The 20,830-nt window shown below is 41.6% G+C and overlaps 1 protein-coding gene across 1 annotated transcript; it reads left to right on the top strand.

Moving 5' to 3' along the window:
* The first annotated feature begins 2,405 nt into the window (after positions 1–2,405).
* On the top strand, positions 2,406–20,184 carry rela (v-rel avian reticuloendotheliosis viral oncogene homolog A). The gene is made up of 11 exons (XM_053619646.1): positions 2,406–2,608; positions 4,552–4,587; positions 5,444–5,580; positions 9,623–9,768; positions 10,177–10,268; positions 13,473–13,607; positions 13,866–13,970; positions 14,457–14,672; positions 17,216–17,293; positions 17,456–17,539; positions 17,803–20,184. The coding sequence occupies exons 1-11, from the start codon at positions 2,602–2,604 to the stop codon at positions 18,570–18,572; spliced, it is 1,806 nt and encodes a 601-aa protein (XP_053475621.1). The 5' UTR covers positions 2,406–2,601; the 3' UTR covers positions 18,573–20,184.
* The last annotated feature ends 646 nt before the right edge of the window (positions 20,185–20,830 follow it).

Raw genomic sequence — 20,830 nt, 5'->3', positions numbered from 1 at the left:
TATTCTGATTCAGATGCAAGATCATAGATTATCTTTCAAAGCTGTAATATGGCATTTCAGAACAACAATGTTAGACCTGAAATGAAACCTTTTAAAACACTCTGCAGCTTTCTGGAACGTGTTGCTCTTCTGGCGACTTCTAGGGCAGCGTGTCCCAAACTAGAGATCACGACCCCATTTGGGGTCACTTGATTTACAAATGGGGTCTCCTCTTTTGTTTCATTCAATTATTTGACAAAAAAAAATATTAAAAGTAGGGCGCAAAGTGGCTTAGTGGCTAGCACGTTCACCTCACACCTCCAGGGTTGAGGGTTCGATTTCTGCCGCTGCCCCGTGTGTGTGGAGCTTGCGTGTTCTCGTCGTGCTTTGGGGGTTTTCTCCGGGTACTCCGGTTTCCTCCGCCAGTCCAAAGACTTGCATTGCAGGCTGACTGGCATGTCCAAAGTGTTCATAGTGCAGCAATGGGTGTGTGAATGTGTGTGTGATGGATTGGCACCCAGTCCAGTGCATCCCCCGCCTTATGCCCCGTGCTTCCTGGGATAGGCTGCAGGTTCCCCGTGACCCTGTGTAGAATAACCAGTACAGAAAATGGATGGATATTAGAAATATTGAAGACGGATTTTGTGTGCTAATATTTTGAAATGTTACTGGGAGTCACATTCAGACAAGCCATCATTACATTAATAGGGTACATGTTATTTTAGTCTTTTCACTGTAATGACATTGCACTAGAGCAGCAAAAATAAATAAATAAAGACAAATTTCCCTGTCCATCCACCTCCATTAAACGAACTAGTGTTGTGTCTCAAATTGCGTCCTTATGTTATATTATTCTAGGCTGATATTGAGCACTAACACTATCTGATTATCCTATAACAGTCAGTGTTTGAATTTTAAAAGCCTCTCATGTCACATGCAAACCTACCAAAAGGTCTGTTTTGAGTACCAGTCTTCTGGATTTTCTAGATTAGTAAATATTTGTGTATGTAAGGTCAGAGTTTTGATTTGAAACAAATGAGTCCATGACAACAATCAAGACGACAGCAAAACATTTTAAAGAGAGATAGAGCTTGTGAGTGTATCTAACGTCACTAAACATTTTACAGTTTGACCTGGAAAACTGACAGATAGATATGTATTGACTTTGACTCTTTCCATCCATTTTTGCACTGTTTGTTTGATGTCTCCCGCATGTTTCCATCCAATTGGCCTTTTACCAATAAAATGGTGTGCGTAATGACGTCATCCTTAAAAAAAAAAAAAAAAAAAAGTCACATAGGTTTTGGTTATATTGTTCACATAATTTCCACTGAAACAGGAACTCATACTGTGGGCATTGGTAGCTCAGTGGTTAAGACATTGGCCTACTAGTCATAAGTTCAAGCCCCAGCACTGCCAAGCTGTCACTGTTAGGCCTGTGACCCTTAACTGCTCAGATGTATAAATTAAGTCAATGTAAATTGTCTGTCAAATAATGTAAATGTAAGGTAGGATCTGTAAAGTGGCTCCTTACCCTTTTTGAATAGCCAATAGCGTTTCGCTTACCTCACAGCCAGGGTTAACCGGTACTTAACAGATTGTACCATGGATTTTTATAATGTTGGGGGCAGGCGGGACAATTCAGATCCTAGACAGCTTTTGATTGAACAGAAAATCTGAATGTGCAGAACGATGTCATCAAAATTGTTGATCCGTATCGGTGGTAGAGAGAAGCTGTAAACTTTGAACGCATATATCTTCTAAATGTGAATTTTATCATTGTTTTGGAGCACACTATCCATCCATCCATCTTCTATACCGCTTTATCCTTTTCAGGGTCACGGGGAACCTGGAGCCTATCCCAGGGAGCATCGGGCATGAGGCGGGGTATACCATGGACAGGGTGCCAATCCATCGCAGGGCACGATCACATACAAACTCACGCACCCATTCATACACTACGGACACTTTAGACACGCCAATCAGCCTACCATGCATGACTTTGGACTGGGGGAGGAAACCGGAGTACCCGGAGGAAACCCCCGCAGCACGGGGAGAACATGCAAACTCCGCACACACAGAGCCTGGAGCACACTAGCTTATAGATAACCTTAAGACTGACATATTCATACTAAAAAGCCACAAAACTCCCATTTTGATTTCATGGGGACTTTAATACACTTGTGTGAGAGGATATGGCTTTAATCATTGTTGCTGTTGTTGTTGTTTAACATATCTTTCAGGTGACTCTTACTACAAGTAAGTCATTCAAATATTGAACCTTTAAACATATGATATTGTTGTTGATTATCATTTACTGTGTGTCAGTGTTTATTTATCAGTATTCGCGGTTAGTTTCTTAATCATCTGAAGAAATTACAGTAAGATTAGCTTGTGGTTTGTGTTCTTCATGGGATGCGAAACGCAGCGTACTGTTTCTTTAAACTGTACACGTCACTTCCGCTTTGCAAGCAAGGGCGGCCAGCAAACTTACTTTCGTCTCGGTGAAGCGAGGAAGGGCAAAGCTGCCAAAAAATTACTTTACCAAAGTAGTGCAGAAAAGGACTGACTGCTGCGTTTCTGAGGATTTCACACACTTTATGAACGAAAGTTGGAGCCGAAATGGCCGGTAAGTTTCGCTGAGAGTGTTCCGTGTGTGTGCGTGTGTGTTCAATGAAGTTGTTGTTTTTGTCCACCGGTGAGGGGGGGGGAAAGCACCCAAACGTCAACGCTTTACAATACACTACAAGGCTGCGACCGAAAACGAGGCTGTATTCCAAATGGCTCTGTTCTCCCTACATAGGTGCACTATCTCGCAATAGCGTTCCACACCTTACCTAGTGTACTCGACGTCCAAGCTGGAGTCATTTGGGTTGCGGTCGTGGTGCTGCCATGTCTTGTCGGAAGTACAGCTACAAACTTAGCAACGTTAACATTAATGCAAATGGGACTGTTTTCCAGGAAAGGCAGCTGGATTGTTTTTGTACAAACGTATTAGTTATTATTAGTAAACACTTTATTAATATCACATAATTGGCTGTGTTTACGACTTGATCCAAAACCTTTAAGTTTCAGTAAAATGGGCGTAATTTTAGGTTACGTAGTTTTCCCGATGTGAATAAAAGCTGTCCTAAATTAGCCTGTTTCTGATATTATACACAACATAGTTTGGTAAAAATGTGTATATAAAAAAAACAGATCTGATCAGATTTCTCAATATACCCAGGTTATTTTTGAAAGTAAAAAAAGAAAACGGCAACTGTCACCGTCCGTAAACTCCCCATTCCTAACACTGTGATTAAAGCTTGGTTTATTATTAACGCTTGTTTTTTTTTTTTTTTTTTACAATTTAATTAATTATTTAACTGATTAATTGAATACAGAAACTGTACAAATATGTGAACAAACATATACAACTCACAGCAAGTATGAAGACAAATTTATATACATTTATTTGTATACATGTACATTTATGAGAAGGGAAAACAACTTATGCCGGGGTAAAATTACAAGTCAAAGTAATAATATTATTAACGCTTTATTTTCTTACTGCTCACGTTTACAGTCGTCATGTCTTGCAAACGGATATGACGTAGAAAAGCTTACACCTAGCTACCGCGCATGCGCAGTGCAATTGGGACAGGGGCACAAAACGGTGAAAGTGTGTTGATGAAGGTGGTTTTGTCCACAGAGGGCGATATGCGGGTTTGTTGTTGTTGTTTTTGAGCTGGGAAAAAAGTCATGAGTAATTACAATTCAAAGAGCATCGAGACGCTAACGATGTCGTCCAGTCACAGCACTAAATACTTATGATGTCCAATCACGGAGCATTAAACGCATCCAACGTAGTCCAATCACAGAGCATTAAACGCATATGATATCGTCATATCACAGAGTAATGAACATCCATCCAGTTACAGAGCAGTAAAGACTTACGATTTCATCCAGTCACAGGGCATTGAGCGCCTACAAAGTTGTCCAATCACAGTGCCGTAAATGTTTATGATGTCATCCAATCACAATGCAGTAAATGTTTATGATGTCATACAGTCACAGAGCAGGAACTGCTTACAACATCCTCGTCTCTCAGAGAACTGAGTCATCTAATCACAGACCACCGATCACCTGCAACATCCTCCAGTCACAGATCACTAAAAGCTTACACTAGGGCTGGGCGATATATTAATATAATCTCCATATTGTAATAAGTGATGACGTGATACACTTTTCTGAGATATCGTTGTTATGGTGATTTGTATTTTTTTTTTTTATTTATTTATTTTTTTTTACATTTTTAATAATTACAAATGAAACTGTACTGAACGGATGCCATTGATATCCCAGAAGATTAGCTGATTTTGAAATGCACATCCTCATGTTTGACGTGCCCTGTTAACTAACGTATAAATTCGGTAGCGAGCGAATGTTAATATATTTGTATTACGATGACAGTACTGATCAGGTCTTGAGCCATTCGAGTATCAGTAACAAATGATCGTCTTGCTCCTGCAATCTGAGAAATATAGGGATTTACGTTTTCATTCTTTTTTCATTCTCTCTTTTACTTTCCAGAAATGTACGACTGGAGACAGTCCACTGTGCAGCAAGGTAAGGGGTGTGTGTGTGTGTGTGTGTGTGTGTGTGTGTATAAAGTCATTGCCACTGATTTCTATTGTCCACCCCTTCCCACGAACCTTTCTACTATTTGTAATGCTAGAACTTGGGATGAAATGGACATATTAGGGGTTAGATTTTCCAGTTGATTTACACAATACGTGTAACCCGTTCTTTGTATTGTAATTAAACAATGAAGCAGATCGGTTGCAAAAGTTTCCACCCCCCCACCCCCCTTTTTGTCTGCAAGTAAGTTTAAGATTACTGTAACACTCGGCTGAAAAACACTGCTGACAGTAACACTGATATGCCACGATACACTTTAAAGGGCCTTTTTTAATCTTAGGTTGAGGTTCTCTGTTCGGAAATATAAAAAGTGTGAATGAATAGCTTGCAGACTTGCAGATAAGCCACAGTGAGCAAAGAGCAAAAGCAAGTGTAACATGCGGGCGACCACAGACGCCCACATCGAGATGATTAAATGATACTGAAAAACTGTTTATTTGCTATCCATTATAAAAAAACAAAAACACTCTCTCAATATTTTAATATATGGACGAATCAGTCATAATTAGAAATGTAGAAATTGGGCACTTTGAAGTTATACTTAGCTACTGTCATTCTCCTCACATGGCAGTATTCTTATTATCTTAGATTAGATACATAACCTTGTGGCGTAGTTTACAAATCAGTTCTTAGTATTTTGCATCACTAACGTGAGCAGTATAATTTGTGTCACTTCTTGCGGTACAGGATCCGGCAATATATAACTGTCTATATTTATTCCCTCATTGCTGTATTATAACCGAACTTGTTGTATCGATCCGACTGTTTCTAATTCTCGTTCCAGGCTCGCCGTACATCGAGATCATCGAGCAGCCCAAGGCGAGAGGGATGCGCTTCCGTTATAAATGCGAGGGCAGATCAGCTGGCAGCATACCCGGCGAAAAAAGCAACGATTCCACCAAAACACACCCAGCCATCAAGGTGCGGCGCTCACGGCGTCTTCCCACAAAACGCCTTTCCCGTAACTCTCACATTGACGTGGTGACACTGATCCCATTCAGGTCTCGCCACTTTCTCTGCGCTAACTCACACCTAAATAGCTCTGTTACTTTGCACAATTGTTGCTATGGTTACAGCAAAAGGCGTCGGTCGGTCTGTATAGCGCTTCTTTGTAAATCCATGTCATTCTTTTTTTATTTTTTTATTGTCTTATAATCAATCTCGGTTGCCATGTTACGCGAGATCCATCGCCCGGCAACGTTGCTTTCATTCCCAACATCAAGTGGATCAATTAATGAGATTGAACCCGTGCCAGCAAATATATAATGGTGGTCATGGTATAAAGCTGTGTAGTGTGAAGCGGAGTTCCTGTCACCACCCTTTATGCACGTCCCGAAGTGCTTTACTTCATTTATACCACAATAGCAGTTTTGTATGCATGAAACCTCCGGAGCAGGTTAGCCGTCTAGTTACCATGGTGATGAAACCCGCTAAAAACCAATCCGCCTGGGAAAACCAGAGTTTGGTCAAACTAAACGCTCAAACGTCCCGAGGTAGCCACCGAAACCAGCTTCGTGAAACAGGCCCAAGTACGTAAAACGCGGTGTTTTATTTCGGTTGCTATGGTTACTTCCACGCACTGTAGTCTATAAATCATTCAAGTCTCTGTAATAAATCTTATTAGTAGCACAGCATGGTTGAATCTGATTGGTCTGAAGGTGTAGTTACAAGACGGAAGGTTAATATGAACGCGCACATTGTAATACGTTATCGTTTCTATAGTAACGGTTCATACACAAGGGCTTGTATGGCGGACAATCCATATACTCTCAGATTAACAATAAGCAGATGTTTAGAAAACATATTGTATACAAACATCTCTGCTTTGTAAAGTTTTCCAGCACGAAGAGTTGTTTGTTTTTCTTTCTTTTCTTTACTTTTCTTTTCTTTTTTCTTTTGTTGTTGCACATTTCTTGAGAAAGAGAGAGAAAAAACATCATCGATCACAAATAAATTATAAACATTTTGCAGATTATGCAAGGCGTATGTAAACTTATGGCCTCGATTGGAAGCAACGAATGCACACTTTTAACGTTCAGCCAATCGGCGAAGACCGTTTTTTGATGACCTTGGTGTAAGGTTTCCTGTTTCTGCGCAGAGATTTTCGAGATAGCGATCTATTAACGCCACTCAATAACAAGTTACGTTAGCAAGCTTTCTTTGAAACATCACTGATACAGGAGTTGATGTGTTTTGACTTTTGGCCCTTCATCAGCCTCTTCACTGAATGACTCATTCTTCCCTCCATTCTTTGAAGAAAGCGCAACAGTCGATTCCTGCGTACACGAACAGTCGAGACTCGCGTCTTCTGGCACTGATTTTAGAGAAAGTCCTCTTTGCACTCGAAACGTTATTTTGACTGAGCTACGGGACAGAAACATGGAAACTCTGCTGCAAGTCTCCCACACGTACTCGCGACCCGTTCGACTGTTTTGGCAGTTTGTATTTCTTCCGTCATTATCCTTTGATCGTCTCGAGAGACGCTGCAGTTAGGAGTGGGCGACACGACGGAGCGTTATTGTTATTCGAGATCCGTGCACATGTTTAGAAACATCTAAAAGTAGCTTGGCTTGTTTTTGTCTCATCAGTTTGTTTTTCTTTTAGCTTTGAGCGAATTAAATCAATCAGCGGGTTATTATCGTTTATACCACGGCGCTGTTGAATTCTCGATTCTGATTGGTCAGAAGGTTTTGGACTCATTTTCCTATCCTAACAAATCATTCACGTTGACTCGGGGTGCGTCTCAATCGGCTTCGTAGCTCCCGAGGTTATGAATCGGTATATGGTGTACACGAGTTCAGGCAATGGTAAGGACCCTGGATGGGTACACATTACGACAACGATGACGCAATTTCCGGCGACGTGACTGCAATGTCACCACCGGTGTTTATCAACAGCGGGCAGGACTGATATCTGTCTGAGATTATATGTCGTATACATTTGTTAGCTTAATCACATGCGTTTCTGTCAAGGTACTTCAAGCAGGATCGCAGGCTAGTTAGTGGATTAAAAAAAATAATCATTAAACACTTCGAAGTCGTATAAAACGTCAAATAGCGTAAACAAATCGCTCATTTGAGAGCCACGATAACAAGCTGCTTAGGTTTGTAGGCGACGTTGGCTGAGAGTTCGTCCGCCATTTTATTTGATTTTTTTCCGAGCTGAGAGACTTCAGAAAACATGACGTCATTTCCAGTAAGGAAACATAACCAGCATCGATGCTCTCTTGATTTTGCGGGGCATTATGGGATTTATTTATTATTTTTTTAATTGAGCGGACATTCCAGTGCACTGGAAGGATTTTGCCATTGAGACAGCCCTTAAAATGGCCGACTCCCTGATCAGCACCCTGACCACTGAACTAGGGAGCTGATTGAGACGCACCCTTGACTTGTAATGGTGGACAGCAAGGCTAATAATAAACGTGTTGTTATTTAACAGCGAAGGAGACGTTTATTTAACGTTTATGGAACGAGTCTTCACGCTTTGTTTTTTGTTTTTTTCTGTAACCTGACAAGCTGCGTTTTTAAAAAAAAAAAAAAATATTATTGACTTTAGAAACAAAGGGTTGGGCGATATATCGATATAGTATTGACATCGTAATAAATGATTACACGATACACTTTTCTGAGATATCGTTGGCATGGTGATTTTTTTTAATTTTTTTTTTTACGATTTTAATAATTACAAATTAAAAGACACTGAATGGCCATTGATTTGATGTAATTTAAAAAAACAACAACAACAACTTAATCTTCATAGTCTTAGTAGGCTGGTAGATTTCCATGTATCTCAGGAATCTCCAAATCTCAGATTGTGTCTTCCAGATCTCCGTCAGCCCTTTCAGCCTATTCTAGACTTATTAACTATTAACTTTTAGTTCTGTGCTGCTATGAGCTAGAAAGTGTGGTTTACCGCAGAGTTCAGGCACCTGGAGAGTCCGAATGAGCACACACACCGACACGTATGAATGTTCACAGAGACTTCCGGTTTATTCATTCAAAACAGAAGTATTTATACACATCGTACACATTGATAACGGCAGTGTGTGGTTTCTACTGGCGCAGGTGCCAGCCAGATAGACAAAACAAAACACATATAAGTTTTATATAATAAGTCTTTTCAAGACACAGAAAATACCAGTGCCAGCTATAAGAAGGATGGCAGTTGATCAGCTTATTTAAAGAGGTAATTAAATGAATACATTCATTATAGGTATTTGATAGCAGTTCATAATATAAGAGAGTACATGATCTGAGAGAATTTCCTTTCATAGGCATTAAAGAAAAGTATCGTCAAAGTCAGCTTGGTTATTTTACTCCTATTTTTTTATTATTACTATTATTTAATACTATTACTATTTTTTGCAGACAGTTTGTTAGCTAAGTTACATACGCATCGTGTATCGTAGAAATGTCCTCAAGTATCGCGATACGATCATTTAGTCGTATCGCCCAGCCCTCATTCCACAATATTAAATGTAACTATAAACGTTTAAAAGAACAAAACAAATAAGACATGTTGTTCCACACTGGTGTGTCAGGCTGCATCACAGCAAACCCCCGCCCCCCGTCGCTGCTTAGTTTCCTATAACGCCACGCCCAGTCGAGTTTTATTCCTGAACACAATTTTTATTGCGCTATTACTTAACTAGCTTTCGTGTGCATCATAGTTGCATCAAAGGGAGGAAACGGCAGGATCCGACAAATTTCTGTTCTCTACGCCAACGCCGATCTACAGAGAGAGCTGTCCGTTATCTCCGAACAGAAAGATAACGTTTTCAAGAGCTTCCTTTATTTCGTTTCACTTCTCTTCCAACGTCAGTGTCGGTGCCAGGACAAATTCCCCATTCGATTAGCTCCGCTATAAATCTCAGACCAAGTGGACTTCAGATAAGTTGTGGACTCAAGCAGCTCTGGTGCGTTCGACATTAATCTCAAATCAGGTGTGTTTCTCGTAACAGGTGCATAACTACAGCGGCCCAATCAGAGTGAAGATCTCCTTGGTTACCAAGAACCCGCCGTACAAGCCGCACCCACACGAGCTGGTGGGAAAAGACTGTAAACACGGCTACTACGAAGCTGACCTGCCCGAGAGACGGGTTCACAGGTGTGTGTGTGTGTGTGTGTGTGTGTGTGTGTGTGTGTGTGTGTTCTCTAACACAAGGTTATCACTTTCTCAAGGCAAGTTCCTGGATGAAAAACAAAAAAACAACCAAACCAGTCACTACCATCTGAAATGAATCCTCATAGTCAGCTCTGCAGTTCCAGCTATTTAAAATCCCCTCATTTTAATTACAATATAATTACGAATTTAATAACGATTGTAAGTACAATAAACGTTTACAAAGCATTTTTTTTTAACCCAAAATTCCTGTTTGAGAGATTTCCTGTAGAAATAAACGCTCTAGAGCCCAGGACCTCTCCTGCATGTGCACATTTTGCTTTTACTTTTGATTTTGTCATCCATTTTTGTTTTCTCACGCTGCGCTCTCTCTTTCTCTCCCGTCACTCTCAGTTTCCAGAATCTCGGTATTCAGTGTGTGAAGAAGAAGGATGTGGCCGAAGCCGTTTCCTGTCGCCTGCAGACACAGAACAACCCTTTTAACAGTGAGACACTAGTGCCTTTTCTCACACACGCACACACACAAATATGCAGAAGAAAGCTTCCATGTGTGAGTCATCCAACCCGCATCGTTTCCCCACACCGTATATAGATCGTCATAGTAACCACAAACAATTGCACAAACAAAATTTGTTCCATGTTTATAAAGAAATGCTTTTAGAACAGTGCAATAACATTTTTTTGGGGAAACGTTTAGAAACGCGTCAACGTTTAACAGTTAGAATGAGAAAATCTAATGAATAGCTCATCTAGATGTAATCTCGAGCAATCTAGGCTTATAGGAATTTACAGTAACGGAAAAAACGTCCGTATCGAACGAGAACTCTCCTTTCACATAAGGAGACTCGCTAAAGTTAACCAGAATTCATCGGTTTAAATTTTTGCAAGTCACCGCGAATTTACATACGGATTATGGCGTCAAATTTAAACCGCCGTAACTCACATCAGTAACTTTAAAGAAAGCAGTCCAAAAACAAATAAGACACTCTGCAGTGGCTGAGCTGCATTACTAGAAGATTTAGATTTAGATTTCAGCTTTGTGAACTTTTTGCCTTTTATGGATCTGTATGCACGTACCTTCACTTACAGGTGATTGGCGTCAACATGGAGGAGTGAGTACAAAGAAAATCAGCTTTACAGAAAAGAAATGAAGACTTTTTTTTTTTTTTTAGGTTTATCATGTGAAAATACCTACACACAACTTTAGTAAAAAAAAATAAAAAATCAACTGAATCCCATTTGTTGTTATGAACGTGAATATGAACGTGGCTACCTCATCTGTCGGTAGAAAGTGACACATGTATACACGTATACGGAAATCTTTGGCCGAACCCCTTAAAACAGTTTCTAAAGCCGTTTTCAAATATTTCTTTTCACCTACAGTGCTGTGAAAAAGTATCCTGATTTCTTCTGTTCTCATACGAAATAGTTTTAGGTCTTCAAACGAAATACAGCATAAAACAAAGGCAACCTGAATAAACACACAATACAGGTTTTCCCTTACTTCTAGGACTAGGATTTACTCCTGTGCTTTGGATCGTTGTCTTGCTACATAATTCAGTTGCGCTTGAGTTTCAACTTACGGACTGAAGACCGGACATTCTCCTTTAGGATTTTCTGGTACAGAGCAGAATTCATGTTTCCCTCAATTACTGCAAGTTGTCCAGACCCTGAAGCAGTAAAGCATCCCCACACCATCACACTACCACCACCATGCTTGACCGTAGGTATGATGATGTTTTTGTGGAATTCGGTGTTTGGTTCACACCAGATGTAACGGGACACCTGTCTTCCAAACAGTTCCACTTTCAACTCCTCAATCCACAGAACATTCTCCCAAAAGGTTTGAGGATCATCAAGGTGTGTTTTGGCAAAATTCAGACGAGTCTTAATGTTCTTCTGGGTTAGCGGTGGTTTTCACCTCACCACTCTTCCATGGGTGCCATTTTTGCCCAGTGTCTTTCTGATAGTGGAGTCCCGAACAATAACCTTTACTGATGTAAGAGAGGCCTGTAGGTCATCTGATGTTGTACTTGGCTCTTTTGTGACTTCCTGGATGAGTCATTGTTGTGCTCTTGGAGGAAGATCGGCCACTTCTGGGAATGTTCACTATTGTACTTATGGTACTGTACTGAATTTATGATGAATAATCCTCCTTACATAATATTATGCCACTCAATTTTGAGCAAAATAAGCACAATTGACATTTTATTTATTTTTATTTTATACCAGAGAAAAACATTGTTGAGTGATTATCAAAGACCAGGACACTTGACTGCTATATTATAAAGTTTGGCCTTGCCTTTTAAGCGTTACAAATTTAACCAGGTTTAAAAGTAATATGAAAAGTGCCAAACGGTGAACAACAAAACTGAATTAGCTTTGCAAGCTGCACAGAGTCAATCACATTATCAGGCTAAATGAATAAAAGTCACCGTGGCATGTATCTTGCAAGTGTACCCATTTCCTGCATTTCTTGCACCTTGCTGGTTTTTACACCCTTCTGGGCGACGAGCCGCTGCAGAACGTGTAACCTGGTCTCAACAAAATCTTCCAAGCCAACCACAGCCCAGAAAATTCTAGCACTAGTGCAAGGGAGACAAACTCGAAGTCCTTGTGTAGGAAGCAAGTTAAATGGTAAAATGGTCTGCAGTTATACAGCGCTTTTATCCAAAGTGCTTTACACTGTCTCATTCACCCATTCTCACACACACACACACACACACACACACACACACACACACACACACACACACACCAATGGTAGCAGAGCTGCCATGCAAGGCGCTAACTTGCCATCGGGAGCAACTTGGGGTTCAGTGTCTTGCCCAAGGACACTTTGGCATGTGGGCTGGGAATCGAACCGCCAACCCTACGATTAGTGGACAACCCGCTCTACCACCTGAACCACAGCCACCCCAAGTTGTCAAGCCGTGGTCACCACAAAGTACAGGTGTTATCCTCGTTAATTATCTATAATCAAACCAGGTTTATAGATAATTAACCAGGATAATGTCGTGTACCCTTTCATAATCTTTACAGTATAACCTACGACAGAGCTGGTCCTGAGACACATTGTCTGCACTTACGCTTTGCCATGGCCGTTACTTGCGAACAGATGTTTAGATTTAATTCCGAGTATTTGCTTTAAAATAATATCTTCGTGGCCGCAGGCTAGTTTTTACCCAGCCCGCAGCCTTATTCCAAAACCAGCTCAATTCAACCAAAAAAACAGAAACAGAAACCAAAAACTGTGACCCTGTTAACCCTGATTGTAACTTTGTTTATGTAAGTGTGTGTGAGTGCACGGGTGTGACAGTGTGACAGAGAGGATTTAAAAAAATAAATAAAGAAAGAAATAAAAGTTCGTGTTTTAGTCTGGCCCAACAAATTGTACGTGTTTAGATGGATATTCTAAAGAAAAATTCATTAAGCTGTACGCCAGTGAGAACGAGAGAGAAACTGTAGCTTTGATAGACGCAACAGGAGGTGAAACCCTGAAAAACGTCTGATTACTGGCTTATTTGTCTAACACTGGAAGCTGCAGAAGTCTGTTTTAAATTTGATTTGATCTCCTGCTTCTCTTCCTCACGACCTGATTTCTAGGGTGAAACGTGTGTGTATGTCTGTCTAAAGCGTGTGCATGTCCTTGCTTTGTCTCACTCCTCGTCTGCCGTCCCGTGCTGCAGTTCCCGAAGCCAAAGTGTGGGAGGAGGAGTACGACCTGAACGCCGTCCGCCTCTGTTTCCAGGCAACCATCACCCTGGCAACCGGCGAGCTGTACGCTCTGGAGCCTGTCATCTCTCAGCCCATCTACGACAACAGTGAGTGTGCAGAAATCAAACCCCACATGCACCAGTTCCGGTGCGCAAATTAGGACGTGTTTATACTGCAGAATCTGTAGCTATTTACAGCATTGCATTCACATACACACACACACACACAATGTATGCACACAACTCATGCGTGTTCCCTTTTGACCTGCCCCGAAAGAGAAACGTGCTACAAATGAGTGCTTAACTGCTCTCTCTCCCCCTCTCTCCCCTGTCTCTTTCTCTGTGTGTCCATTCTTCTCCCTCCAGGAGCTCCGAACACAGCCGAGCTAAAGATCTGTCGCGTGAACAGGAACTCTGGCAGCTGCCGGGGCGGAGATGAAATCTTCCTACTGTGTGACAAAGTGCAAAAAGGTGTTTGTGTGTGTGTGTTTGTGTGTGTGTGTGTGTGTGTTACCAGGTGCTGCACTCAGAGCAGCTCCTGCAGGTTATCTCGGTGTCCATTCATTTGTTTTTTTTTTCTAGTTCAGTGGAAAGCCAGGAAACAGGCGAACACACAACCTTACATTACAGTAAACCAGTGAGGAAGACTTGAGTCATGACTCGTAATTTGACTTGGAACCACGTATAGGACTTGAGAACAGACGTGGCCTTCAGCTCTAAGATTCAGACTCATTTACTATGTAGTGCATGAGTTGATGTATAAATATTCTGGATTTTAGTATTCTAGTCAACAAGCTAACCCACATTCTAGCGGTGTCGTACACATGCTAACTCACGAACTAGCATTATAATTATTACCATGCTTTTATAGTGAACATAAAAACGGCGTCCATGGAATCCCGTAACATCTCCTCTCATTGGTCTCCCCCTCATACACGATTTTTTTCCCCCCTTCAGAGGACATCGAGGTGCGCTTCTTCCGAGACTCGTGGGAAAGTAAAGGCTCGTTCTCTCAGGCCGACGTCCACAGGCAGGTCGCCATCGTGTTCCGCACGCCGCCCTACTGCGATACGAACCTGACGGAGCCGGTGAGAGTGAAGATGCAGCTCCGCAGGCCGTCAGACCGCGAGGTCAGCGAGCCCATGGACTTCCAGTATCTCCCCGCCGACCCAGGTGACCTATGATGTCATTTCCGTGTTGTCTGAGGCATTGTTTTCATTTTGTAACATACTGATACACAACTCTTTACACCACCTAAAGCGAATTGACAAATATTTCTTAATCATGGAAAAAAAAATCCAAGATTTCATATTGGCTAAGCGTAATAAGCTAGGTAATAGTGGAGCGTATCTTCTGTATGTTCCCAGGGTTCTGTGTTCACCGGATTTATATGGCACGTAATGAACACATGGTGATTTAAAGCTGGAGTTATAGGCCTCGGTATAAATGAGAGCTTGGACATGTTCATACTTAAGATTTTGTTCTTTGTATGAGCGTTTACTGTGTTTTATAGGCTACAGTATTGCGTTTCTTCCATTTAGTGTATACTATTGTTCAAGCATGAACTATATGAATGTAGACTAACAGGTATTCTCCAAGCAGCACAAATGAGGGTTCAGCATGTACAGCCTAGTTCATTTTCCAAGTTCATAACTTTCATATGTTTGTGGATGAAGAGTGGATTTGAATCTAATGTAAGATGTTATTCATTTAAATGTGTCGCTGGTGTTTAAAGTTAAAAGGTCCCTGTGAAAAATGAGTCCTGACTAAATAAAACCTTTAGAAAAGTTTCATTGATGTATGTTAGTAGAACATTGAACTGGGGAACATGGGAATGACCTGAGGTAATAGCTACATGAACATGTTTAAATATAGTTAGCTGGCTAGTTTTACACTGAGGGGTTCTCACTGCAGTAGCAACGCAATCTAGCTAAATAACTAGCTAGTTAGCTAAATAGTTAGCTGCCATCACTATAAAACACGTTAAATAAAATAACATTTTTAATTACACGAGGGTTGTAAACGCAGTCGCTCAAGACAAGCACTCGGCCGACTAGCTAGCACTGTCAAAGTATTCAATAAAAGAAGGTGTTAGATCATTTTAAATGTTGTTTCAAATGGACCTAGTTGGCTAGAGTTACCTAAGAGGATTGTTTTGTCAGTGGGCTAGCAAAACGAAGCTAGTTAGCATTTATCACTGTAAAAAATTAGTATTAGATATGAGAGAGTTTCAAATATAGCTAGCTGACTAGCATTACCTCAGAGCATTGCCTCATAAATTGTTCGATAGCTAGCTACCTTGCTAGTTAGCTAGTATCGTTCTAAAACAATGACAGTAGTTGAAAAAGTAAAGCTAGCTGGCTAATATTGTCAGAAGAGCCAGGCATTATACTGATTATTCTGCATGTATTCATGCTGTGTGTGTGTGTGTGTGTGTGTGTGTGTGTGTGTGTGTGTGTGTGTGTGTGTGTGTTCATGCAGTCTGTAATGGTATTTGTGTGTTTTTCTGTATCACATTTGTAAGCTACACCCTAAACTCCTATGGCTAACCATGTGTTTGAGCTATGCTAACTCAGTTTTAGAGTTTTAGCGCTGTAGCTCTGTGTGCTACGTCCTCCAGTCAGCAGATCTGATCTGGGTTCAGTCGTGAGTTTATTAGTTGAAACAGTACGAGCGCTGTGTCACCTCCTGAGTCATGACATCGAAAAATGACTCGCTGAAGGACGGACCCAGTTTAAACCGGTTTGATTAGTGGTAGTTAACAGGCTATAGGAAGGGTCAGAAGGGACATCGTGTGTACAGGCAGAGTTGCCGGGTCAGATCTCGGCGCCCCAGCGTGTAGCGTGCAGGCTGTGATGAACGAGTTAATGATGTGATTAAGACGTAATGTTGCACAACTCTGTTGACGTCAACTGTAACCGGTAAGACGCCCGTAAGCACTTTGTTTTCTGGGATTGTGTGAAGTCGGTGCTTTGTTTGTTCTGGAATTTTTCATGTTGGGGAAAGAACACTGGAGTGATTCAGCGGCATCAATGATTCACTCGAGCAGAATGACAGACTTGCAGGTTTTTTTCCCCCTTGTTCCCTTAAAGCGATAGTGTAGACACAAAATAAATGTAACCCCAAATGTAGTAAAAAAAAAAAAAAAAAAAAAAAAAACAAACTTTTTTTTTGCACAATAATTTCAATACAGGGAGGTGTGGTCTCTGTGCCTGTTAAGCCTATTGAAGGGGTGTGGCCATTGTATGTGTCAGATGCAGTGAAGGGGTGTGGCTTCTGTATGTGTCAGTCCTAGTGAAGGGGTGTGGCCTCTGTGCCTGTCAATTGAAGTGAAGGGGTGTGGCTTCTGTATGTGTTAGTTGCAGTGAAGGGGTGTGGCCTCTGTTCCTCTTAAGCCTATTGAAGGGGTGTGGCCTCTGTATGTGTCAGTTGCAGTGAAGGGGTGTGGCCTCAGTGCCTGTCAGTCGCAGTGAAGGGGTGTGGCCTCTGTGGTGAAGGGGTGTGGCCTCTGTGGTGAAGGGCTGTGGCTTCTGTCCCTGTCAGTCCCAGGGCAAGGGGGTGTGGCCTTGTCCGAGTGCATCATGTGACAATAATTCAATTATTAAAACGCTCCAGTTTCCTGCTGAGTTTAAGTATTAAAAGTTAACAAAATGACGGTTGAGTAAAATTGAAAATACAGACTGGTTAATTTGTTGTTTATGGTTGCTGTTGAGCAGATGAGTACAGGCTGATGGAGAAGAGGAAGCGGACGGAGGGAATGCTCCAGAACCTCAAACTGAGCAACATCATGCCAGGTGAGTTTTGCATGTGGTTCACTGTAATAAAAGTGCAACACATCAATAATATTTGACTGTTAAACCTTTTTTTTTTTTTTTTTTTTTTTTTTTTTTTTTTTTTTTTTTTTTAACAATAATGTGTGTGTGTGTGTGTGTGTGTGTGTGTGTGTGTGTGTTTAGATGCCAACCCTGCGAGGAATGTCACTACTGCCAGAAGAACACTTCCAGCTCCGAAACCCCTGGCTACTGCCAGTGCTCCACCAGGTAAACGCACCTTTCACTCACCTTACACAAACACCCTGTTTACTGTCAGTAACAATGAAACAAGTGTGAGGTGTAGGGATATTCCTAGGCTGGATTTAATAGGGTTTTTTGGGGGCATTAAAAACATATTAATCACTGTATTCTTTTATATGGGTTATTTTTTAAATGACTTGTCAGTGTGTTATTGTATGTGTATTTGATCTTCCCGGTTTTATTGGGGGTGTTTTTTTCTCCGAACGCTGACGTTGTGTGTCTCCCTCTAGTGGTGAATCCTGTGCCATGCATGGGTCCAGTGAAGCCTCCGTCTTTGTTCAACACTCCCGCTCCAGGCCTTCTGTTCACTCAGACCCAAACCGAGTCGACGCCCTCTAACGGAGACGGATGGAAGTTTTTCACCAACGTCAAAGTGCAGCCTTCTGCCATTCCAGCTCCGTCCGTCGCTCAAGACTTCCGCACGGTCAATCTCTCCGACCTGCACGGCTTCTCCTTTCCTACGTTCCCTCCCTCCGTTCCAGATCAGTCCAACTCGGGCAGCAGGAGGGACGGAACCGGGGCTAACGGAGCTGGTACCATGGTGACCCAAGAGGTCCAAAATACGTACGCCTCTTCCATCAGCCTGATGGATAACGAGATTCCTGAGTTCCCGAGCTTTTCCGAAGTCCAGACGTCAGACGTGGAGAACATCAACACTGACGATTTTCAGGCGCTGCTGGGTCAAAGCGGAGACGGCACTTCGGCTACTTCCGTATGTCACGCCAACGCGGCAGGAAGCATGGCCGTCGATAACGCGCTGGGTTCCAGCGGTGCCGAGCAGGCGGCGAGAAACCTGGGCAACGGAACCTGGATGAGTTTCCCACAAAGCATCATCAACTTTCTGCAGAACGAGCCGATGCCGGACGAGGGGATGGCCGGCACATCAGCCGTACCTGACACCCTCGACGACATAGACTTCCCCTCCATAGACGAGGATCGCCTCATGTCCATGTTGAACAGCGGCAACCAAGTCAGCTTCCTGTCCGGGCATCCCACTTAGATATTACACACAGTCGGATTTGCACCATCCTTACATCGAGACTTGGAAGAGCAGCAACTCAAGAAGAAGGAAGAAAGGGACAGAGGACAAAATGGAGGCCAGACTTTCACAATGCCTACTGAAGCCATCTCATTATCTCATTATCTCTGTCTTTTATATTTCTTTTTGCAATCAAAACGCATCACACGCATAGCTAACAGCATTTTAGTTCATTTGCCTCGTTGATGAAAGCATAGTTTTGTAAAGAGCCTCAGTTCTGAAAGAGAAAGACGTTCCGTAAAGGATAAGCCACACCCACTCGGCGCGCCGTTTCTTTATCATTTCGAACACCAAAAGATTTAATCCCAAACTAGACCCAGCCTTCCAAACAGACCTTCGTTTACATTAAAGCTTTACTCTGTTCAAGTTTTTAGTTACACGATATGGGGGGGAAAAAAAAAAATTTTTAAATGTTAAAGCTGACGCCATAATGACGGAAAATAATCCCCGAAGTGGCACTGACATTACTGCGTTTTCATATATCATGTAAAGTCACATGACTAATCACGTGATTCAGTGGTTAGTCAGCAATAGGTGTGAAAATGTATGGTGAATGTTCATGATGTGGCTGGGAATTCGATTCTCATTTAATAAACAACTGTAATTCAGGTTTGTTCACCTACTTGGTGGACTTTTAAGACAAATTATAATTAAAAAAAAAAAAAATATATATATATATAAATATATTAATTTTTAACATAGCAATCGGTTATGATAATATTCCTGATGTGGAAGGGAAATCTATTGACTGTAATGAAATGTTGTGTTTTTTATTAGAAAGAGAGCTTCAGCAATACAAAATGACGGTAGTATATAAACCGTTACCACATACCTGCAGCTCAGAAAGCGCTACTCAAATTTATTGGCACCCCAGGCAATTTCCATCCGAGTCATCCCATGACTTAAAGGTTCAAAGTGTAACCTTCATGATTGTGATTTAGTGATTCAAAGAGATATGTTTTATTGTTTTAGGGCGAAGACCGATTCTCTTAAGCCACTCCCACTCGGACTTATGAGACCGAACAGGCGTAGAAATGGAACTGGAGTCACGTTTACTGTTTAATATTTCATTTTTTTTTTTTTTTTAGACACTAATCCTTCCGAAGTCCCGTTTCGGCACGGTTTAAAGTAAAGCAAAAACATGCGACGCTCGACAAGCCCGTGTGTTTGAAAACAAAGGAAAAACGCTGATCGTTTTATTACGCGTCGCCCGATTACGTAAACCTAACGTTTACACGGCGAATACTTTTCGTGGTGCCGGATAGTCGCGTGCGATACATCTGAAACGGTTTTTTTTTCAGTCGGAGGCGTCGTTTTCTCTGCTGTTTTCGTCCAAATTTAACGCGCTTCTCGATTAACAGCGTTTCCTGCAACGCTGCCTTTACATCGAGACAAAACAAGCACGTCCTTCGTGTTCTTTCTGCAGTCTTTTAAGCATAAACGTGCGGCCTGATGACGACGGAGATAAAAGGCGAACGGTGTATGTTGAGAATTGCGATGCAGGACTAAGCCTGGTGCCAATATTTTTGGCCAAAACGGTAAGCGCATAGTGAAGTGAGGGTGAGAAAGGTGTGTAGATCGTGACACAGCGGAGGACGATATGGTAAAAGTATATCGTGATGCGTATCGCGGTATTATGTTGTCGTGACGTGACGCCAATCGGGCTGTGTGCAGACGTTTTCAGAAACGCCTCGTGATTATATCGGGTATGTTACGGCAAAATAACCAACGGCGTGGTAGTGCGATGAAGCAGAGTTACTGTTACCACCCTGACGTCGATATATAGCAGAGCAATTTGTGTAAGAATCGATCATTTTTAATGAGACTTGTTAAAAATATATATGTTTGTATTTAAATTACAGCCAAAAAAATTAATCAACGCCTTCTCACCAATCAGATTTTGTGCCTTTATTGCAGTACATTGTAACATAAGTCAATAACCTACACGCCTACACACACACACACACACACACACACACACGGTATGCAAACCAGCTTTTCTGCTTAATCTGTCCAGATAGAAGGTTTTGTACATAGGCGATCATTTCGTGAAGGTGATATAATTCCCTAAATCTCATTACAACACAACAGTTTTCTACCACGGAATAAATATCCTTTTCTTCGTTCGGTATATCGTTCTTTAGTGCTGAAAATACGGCCATATTATCATCTGGTATAGTCTAATACATTTTTATAAATAACAGCTGATCTGTAGTCAA

The sequence above is a fragment of the Ictalurus furcatus genome, chromosome 29 (genome assembly GCF_023375685.1).
Source record: "Ictalurus furcatus strain D&B chromosome 29, Billie_1.0, whole genome shotgun sequence".
Classification (NCBI taxonomy): Eukaryota; Metazoa; Chordata; class Actinopteri; order Siluriformes; family Ictaluridae; genus Ictalurus; species Ictalurus furcatus.
Note: the sequence above shows the minus strand (reverse complement) of the source record. Positions and strands in the feature narration are given on the sequence as shown.

Excerpts from the sequence above, each read along its gene's own strand:
- rela (XM_053619646.1), top strand. Across the intron at positions 14,673-17,215 it reads GTATCTCCCCGCCGACCCAG|ATGAGTACAGGCTGATGGAG; the intron begins GTGACCTATGAT and ends GCTGTTGAGCAG. Across the intron at positions 17,294-17,455 it reads ACTGAGCAACATCATGCCAG|ATGCCAACCCTGCGAGGAAT; the intron begins GTGAGTTTTGCA and ends GTGTGTGTTTAG.